Source organism: Cucumis melo, chromosome 7, assembly GCF_025177605.1.
Source record: "Cucumis melo cultivar AY chromosome 7, USDA_Cmelo_AY_1.0, whole genome shotgun sequence".
Classification (NCBI taxonomy): domain Eukaryota; kingdom Viridiplantae; phylum Streptophyta; class Magnoliopsida; order Cucurbitales; family Cucurbitaceae; genus Cucumis; species Cucumis melo.
Genome location: NC_066863.1, coordinates 2,520,834 through 2,529,174, shown reverse-complemented (window position 1 = coordinate 2,529,174; position 8,341 = coordinate 2,520,834). Strand labels below are relative to the sequence as shown.

The 8,341-nt window shown below is 28.9% G+C and overlaps 1 protein-coding gene across 1 annotated transcript; it reads right to left on the bottom strand.

Moving 5' to 3' along the window:
* Positions 1-3,699: 3,699 nt before the first annotated feature.
* LOC103493515 (protein MIZU-KUSSEI 1) lies at positions 3,700-4,684 on the bottom strand. The gene has a single exon (XM_008454282.3). The coding sequence runs from the start codon at positions 4,489-4,491 to the stop codon at positions 3,766-3,768; it is 726 nt and encodes a 241-aa protein (XP_008452504.2). The 5' UTR covers positions 4,492-4,684; the 3' UTR covers positions 3,700-3,765.
* Between the last annotated feature and the right edge of the window lie 3,657 nt (positions 4,685-8,341).

Sequence of the window (8,341 nt, the reverse complement as noted above, 5' to 3'; positions counted from 1 at the left end):
ATGCAAAAATAAGTACAAGTAGGACTACCACCACTAATTAACCATATCTATTGTCCCATGTGATAAAAGAACAATAAACATATTATCCCTCAAACAAATATACAAAAGATTTATCATAGACGTCCATATTTGTAACTTAAACTATAACGAAACAAATATATAATAATAAAAAGAAAAAAGTACTTCCATATGAAGATGAGAGAGAAATCAAATTTCCAATCTCTAGATACGTATATTTATTTATGTGTGATCGTTGGTATAATAGAATATAGACATCAAAAGAAATTGTATGAATGTATAATATTAATTAGTGATGATAGTCGTAGAGTGGATTTGGAGGCAAAAGGGGACATCAATTTAATGTCTTCCCAATATCAAAATTAATAGAGTTTGTTAGTGTCTGAATCAAGACATTATTAATAAATAATTAAAAGCATTTATCCGAATTTGATTCTAGACTTAATTGTAGCCGTACGTGTTTCTTTTTTTGGTGGGTGTCGGCTTCGATTCCTTCTTTCTAACCTCCTCTCTATATTTAATAAAAGAAATACATTCATTAAATAATAAATGTTCCCAACTCAAAAATATAAATCACATAAAAGGTCAAATTTGAGATTTAGGAATTTATTACAATCTAAATTGAAGAAAATTTACTAAAATAAATTTACTGGTTACTCTCAAAAATTCAAAGGATCAAACAAACATACTTCTATTAATTCAAACTATTTTCAAATTCATATCGTTCTTCAAATCACAAACTGCTTTTCTTTTTAATTTTTATTGTAATAAAAACAAAAACAAATTTCGGTGTGTTATAGTGTAGGAGTTTTGGGCCGAGGCTTTGTAGGTTTGGGCCCAAATCTTTGATTTTGGGAAAACAGTATGGGCTCTCACGACCGGCACTAACAAGTCGAAAGGCCCACGAGACTTGATTTAGTTTTTGATTAGTTAGGAGTCGTTTTTGTGTTTCTTTCACCCTAATCCTAAGTTTTATACATTTAAGATATAATTTCCTTCTCATTCCACGAGACTTTATCACTTTTAAATGTACTATCTGGTCTAAGATTCATACTAGAATTTGGAATCCATATTTGGCACGTTATGACTCCAACTACATCATCTCTACTTATCTTGAATGCTTCTTAGAGTGAAAGTTGTTGATAAAAACAAACACGAATTATTTTAGAATGTTTTGTTTTCACTCACATGCATCCTAGAAAAATATTAATAAGTCGTCACTCAACATGGTTGGTTAAGTAAATGTTCAAATTGACCTCAATCGTCAATAAATAGAAGACCATCGAACTAACTTTAATTCTATCATTTGACTAGATTTTTGAGTGACAAATTTTAGTTAATAGAATAGTTGTTGAAAAAAAGGAGAAGTAGGGAGACAAAGTAATTGAAGACTGACATGATTTAGCACAAATTATTAGGGCCACGTATACACCTAACTAACAAACGCTAAATCATTATTATTATTATTATTATTATTGTTATTTTTATTATTATTCAAGTATTAAATTATAAATTCCATTCTTTAATTTCAAAGGTCATTACCACCTTAAATACAAAACATATATAATAATTGAATCTTTATTAACACCATTTCAAGATTTACGTCTACTTTGGTAATGATTTAGATCTTAAAAGTGTATTTTATTCTTATAATTTTCACTCTTTTTTTAAAAGAGAAAAAATGCTTGAATTTTTGGTTGAGTTATAAAAAAAATAACAAAAAAAATTGTTATAGTTTTCAAATTTTGACTTTTTATTTTATTTTATTTTTAATTAAAGAAAATGTGATAACAAACCTTTAACGGATGAAACTTTATATGAAAGGAGTCTGTTAAACACAATTTTAAAAGTTCATAAGCTAAGTAATAATAAAATAAAAAGCTTTATGTGTTAACATGAACATGGTAGGAAGTTTTTATTATTCAAATTGTAGCTTCTTAATTTCTTTATATTTTAAAATAAAGGCAAATTATCGTAAACAAAACATTTATGCTTTATAGAAAAATTAAGTGTAAAATTTTTTGTCTTTTAATACATTTGAACAAATTGTGAATAGTTTTTCAAAATTTTCTATTAAAAGGGATCTTTTAGAAAATATAACAAAACGACAAAATATTTACACTGTATAGAAAATTAAAATAAAGAAAAAAGCCCACAAGCCCACAATGGAAAATATAAAAAATGCTTTGTCATTCACGCCGTCAACAACATGCTTAATATATTTGGTACGCGGTCATTTAAATTTGACTATTATTTGAGTTTAGGAATTTTTTTTTCACTTCTATCGTTTAATTTTGTTACACGATCGTTTAGATTTGGTTAAACGAATTTTTTCAAAGTTCCTTGGTACACATTCGTTTAGATTTGGCTAAACGGTCTTTTTTAATTGTTTTGATACAAAATCGTTTGGATTTATCTACGATCATTTATTTCTTTTACACATTTAGATTTGGCTACACCAATCTAATTCTTTATACACGATTATTTAGATTTGACTATTTTTTTGTACTTGTCCAAATCTAAACAACGTAAAAAGAGAAGAGAAAAAAGAAAAAGACAATAGAAAGAAATCGTAGAGGAGAAAGACGAAAGGGCAAACTTGTAATATTTAAAAAATAGCTAACTTCGTTACTTTGAATATTCTAGAGGATTGATATATTTATGAAAAAAATTACGATTAAAATCTATTTAAGTTTTTATTGATATATTTTGTAAATAAAATTTAAAAAATTAAATAAAATGAAAAAGGTAAATAATAATAATAATAATAATAATAATAGTTAATTGTTTCTAAGTTGAGACAATATAATATTCATATATTCATTGTCACAATCTGAAAGAAAAAAACTTGAAAATAATTCATCAACTAGAATTTTAAACCCATATAATAATAAGTTGACCAATGATTGACTTCATAATCTCATTATTATTATTATGTCCAAAAACTACATTATTAAGCCATGATTGAACATATTAAAGAAAAAAAATAGACAAAAAAATATTCTCTTTGAATTCAATCATTAACACATCTTTATCACATTGAAAAACCAGCCACCTTTATCATAATTATAGTTTATCCTTTCCTTATAAATAATTCTTCTCTCATTCAACAAAAAATCATCAACCCATTTTTTAAAAAAATAAAATCAAGCTTTTACACATCTCTCCTAACTCACATGTTCAAAATCTTCTTCACAACATAGCAATCTAACATTACCAATATACATATACACAATATATACCTTAGAAAGAGTGTGAGAATACTTTATCATATGATCGAATTGTTTGTTTCGATCAAAGTTTTACATTAATTAAATAAGGAATAAAAAACTATATAAAATGATTTGAATGGGTTCACATCGAAAAGTTAAACTAAAAAGGACATATTATGTTACCGTAAAAATAGTAGAAATTTGATTATTGTTATATGATTAAGTGATGAAATGTAAAAATAATAGAATTCAACTTGGAATTGATATAATTCAAATAAGTTTGTGAATATTTGGATAGCATCGGTTCAAACATTCACTTGATCAAATTTGCAATACTATATATTTCCAACCTACAGAAAAACCAATTTAAATTGAGAAATATAAATATAAAAGAACATTTAATAGTATTTTTTTTTTTCAAATTAACAAAAAAAAAATATATATATTTATACAGAGGAAAAGGGAAGAGTTAAATTAGAAACAGAGTTTTGATTGTTTTTTTGTTTTAGTTATATATATAAAAAGGGATATTATTCTATTGAGATCTGACGAAGAAAATACTCAACTCAGGGCCGGGAGCCCCATCGGGATTAATCATATACAAAGCTTCGGAATCCTTAGATCCAATAACCCTTTCAAATCTAGCTCTCATATATGTCAATTCCCCTTCCAAATTATCCTTTTCCGACGCCGGAGACGGCAAAACTCCGGCACCCATTGAAACCCCTCTTAAATGTTGCATAACATGAAGTTCATCATCCGACATTTGTTTTCTTCTAAACGAATACCCAATTTTCCTTCCATTACAATAAACAGCCCACACGAATTCCTCCATTACCTTCTTCTTATGGCTCTTCGTCTCGCTCTCCAGCGCGATCCTCAGAATATCCGACGCCATTTCCTTGTTCAGTGCCGCCGTCTGCATCGGCAATTCGATTACGAATATAGGAAGACAGTGAGGGTCTTCTTGAATCGCTAAGCTTACTCTGCCTTTACGGTAGCCGAAGATTGTGCCCGTCGTCGCGTTGTCTTTTAAAAGGGGCTTTCTGGGGCGGCCAAGGAGGGCCACCATTTTGCACCCGGAGGTTAACATTGGGAATAATTTGAACATTTTAAGGAGTCCGCCGCCTCCGCCGCCACTTCCTCCGGTGGTGGTGGTGGTGGTGGTGGAGGAGGAGGATTTAGGGCGTTTGGTAATGTGACGGAGGAGGGGGAGGAAGGCGGAATTGTCCATGAAAGGGCTGGAGTGAAGAGAAGGCATGGTTGATTATTGTTTGTGTGTTTTGGGAATTTTTTGATTTGGTTGTAAGTAAGAGAGAAGAAGGAAAGGAAATGGAGGAAGGGATAAATAGGAGAGGAAAAGTTGGTTTGTTGGTCATTTTGGGTTGGGGTTTTGTATGTCATTTGGAATCTTTCAAGTGGGAATAGAGGAACTCAAACTCACCTTCTTCCACTTTTGTTAGAACTTTTCTTTTTATTTAATTGCAATTAATTATCGCTTAACTATACGACTGTAGTTACGGTTATACTACCCACATGAGTCTAGTGTTTATATGTAGCTAAGGATCAAGAAGTTTCGAATTTAGAAAAGATTACGGTTGATCATATTTTTGAACTTTCGATAGTAAAAATTAGATTAAATTAGACCCTTAAACTCATGCAAGTGTATAGATTGTAACAAGAGTCATTATTATATATATATATATATATATATATATATAGTAAAATGATCAACCAAAATATAGTAAAATATGACCATCTATTTACTATTGATCACGAAAGACTATTGTATCGTTATAGAAACAAATAGTAGTCTATATTTGTTATATTTATAAATATTTTTACAGATGTTTGGTCATTTTAAATAATTTTTCTTTTAACGATTGCATAAGTTTGAGATGCTCAAATTTTATCGATTCTAATTCAATTAGGTGGTGTTTGGCTTTATGACTTAATAAATGAGTGTTAAATAATTGAATTCTAACAATTTTACCATAGTTCACTATTGAAGTAATTTGCACACTCATTATAAATCTATTTTATCTTATCTTCTTTTTATCTAAATTCAATGTGTTTCTTAACGCTCTTAGACTAGACATTGACTCTCACCCCAAACGTGAATCGATCAAAACACAAACTTTCTAACTTCAATACATTAACTTGCATACCAAGTTCAATATTTGTAGAAGTTCGAGTGAGCAATGGGCCACACATTAGGGTTTGTATTTACAATTTTTTAAAGTAGGACCAGAGAAGAGAAATATATATATATATATATATATATATATATATATATATATATATATATATATATATATATATAATTAGAAAAATGATAATTATGGGAGGAGGTAAAGGGTTGATGTTGACTGAGTTTAGTGACTAAAAGGAGAGTGGGATTGAATGCCAGAAAAGATAAGGGGTAGGATATCGGCCCACATTTGAAAATATCATTTTATTTCTTTATATATATATATATATATATATATATATATATATATATTTCTTGATCACCTTTTCAATCTCTTAATTTAAAAATATTAATTCTAAAAATATAACTAATTGGATAATTTTATTGGACTTAAAAAGAAAATATGTTGTCCAATTTCTTCGATGGAAACATCAAAGACGTCATAGGAAGGTATGAAGATCTGTAGCAAAGATGAACAAAAAGCTAACAACACTACAAAACTTTTATGCTGAAGAATGCACGTATTATTCAACGTTGTTTCTTTGATGTGCCTTTGAATTTGTGACGTTCTGTTTAATTTTTAATATGAGTTTCATTATCTAATTTTTTTTTTTTTTTTTTTAGGAATTCTTTTAGTGTATAATTAAATTTCTAACTTTATGTGTTTGGCTATTTTGTCTAATGAAGAGATTGTAATTCAAAATTCTATCCAAAGCAATTTCTAGATGATTTGATTGTAGAATGATAAAAATGGGAACAGAGAATTAAGAATTAAATAGGAAAAAAGAGTCGAAAAATGGTAGAAAATAAGGAATTAGAAAATGAAAAAAAAATGGAGGCAGTGGGAAATGTTTGTCATGTGGGCTTCCCACTGATCATTACGTTTTGAATCAACATCATGAGTAGCTTTTTTTATGCTTTTTGGAAACCCATCTAAACTATATAACCAATAATAATAATAATAATAATAATAATAATAATAATAATAATAATAATAATAATAATAATAATAATAATAATAATAATAATAATAATAATAATAATAATAATAATAATAATAATAATAATAATAATAATAGAGGTGCAGCTCATTTTGGCAGCCAAAAAAGGAAAAAGAAAAGAATCCAGTAGCTCCTGATTTTCCCATCGAAATTTCTCTTCCTTTTTCTTAGTTGGGGACTCTCCATTTCTTTCTTTAGGTAACACCCTTTTCTTTTTTCTATGTCAGATCCTACTCTTATCACTTATTAAAAAGAAACCCACTTTTATCCATCTCACCATCTACATTATTATATATATATATATATATATATATATAAAAGTAAAGTCATGTATATTTTCTGTAAGAACGTAATACAAAATGCAAATTGATTATCGAACGTTGGAGAACGACTCAACATCAAATTACGTTTGAAAAGTACGTTCAGTCTTTATTATTGTTACTGTTATTTGTTTGAGCCACAATAAGTGTGTTAAAATTCATAATCAAAAGTAATTTAATAAATCTTTCCCAATTTGAGTTTTGGGTTTGGAGACAAAATATTGTTAGTGTCATAATGTCTTTTTTTGTGATTGACGTAGAACAATCTAACATGATTTAATATTTCATAACAAAATAATGGTCCTTGTAATAAATTGAACAATGACATTTTAATTTACTTAATTTTTTTTTTTAAAAAAAGAGAGAACAATTTTTAATTATATAAAAAGAAAAAGAAAAGGAGGGGGAAGAAATGCTTTTGAATAATTATTGATGGAATTGAGGTGTGATTTCAACTTGGCTTCCTACTTTGGGATAGTGCCCACTGACTTGAACCCAAACCAAATCCAATCAAACTAAGCACATGTTATGAAAGTCTTGATTAGACTCATATAAAAATTAATTAATTAATTAAATAAAATGCCTTTTCTTTTCTTTTGATGATATATAATCATAATTTTCCATTTTTGGGTGGGTCTTGAAGCTCAATTTTGAATAGTAATGCACTATTTCTTCTCATTGATTAAGCAGAGGAGTGTAGGGTTACCTTTTTTTTTTTTAATAACAACAACAACATTAATGATGATGATGACCACGACGACAACAACATTAATATTAATAATATTTTAAATAAATAAAATAAATTTCTTGATCGTCGTGTGTCGTTTTTTAAGTGCTATTAATTATTTATTATGTCCCTTTGCCCACCATTGACAAAGGTTCAGATTGCTCAAGTGAGAGAAAGCAAGGAAAAAGATTGCAAACATAAGGGAGTGGGCAACACTATTGTATTGAATTATTATTAGTTTTGAACATGAGAGGGAGGCTTAAGCTTAATGTGTGGATGTGTGGCTTGTGGTCTAAACAGTCAAGGGTCGGGGGTGCGTGGGGGCTGTGATTCGGAAACGAGAGTGGTGATGTGCATGATGGCCACTCAAGCGCTGTTCTATTAATTAAGGTTGTGGGTCTGTTGAGGTAGGTGAAAAATTACAGCTTTTAGATGAGGTTGTGGGTGGTCAAAGGGTCTGAGTTGCTCGAATGTTTAAGTTGAGTTTGATGCGAAAGTTGTTGTGAAGCACTTCTATGATATGAATTTTTTCATTTCTCTTCTTTTGGAGTGCTATATGATGAACGTTTGATTTATTTGCCCGATGAACATTGTTGGCCTCAGTTTCACTCCAACAAAAGTGCAATCCGGGTTGCTCATGATTTTACACATCATACTTTATATACCAATTTCTCTTGTTCTTGGCGATGGGCGAGTTTTCTAATTTGGTTGAGGAGTCTATTCGTGATTTGTTTCAATAAAAACAAAAAACGTTTCAATACTAAAATCGAGAGGGATCACATTCTTAATATGTTTTTGATAACGTTTTGAAGAAAATGATCATACTTTGTTATTTTCAAACCAACTGTGATTTATTTTCATGATGAAATTAT

Bases quoted from the DNA above. Each gene is read 5' to 3' on its own strand.
- LOC103493515 (XM_008454282.3), bottom strand. From the start codon at position 4,491: ATGCCTTCTCTTCACTCCAGCCCTTTCATGGACAATTCCGCCTTCCTC.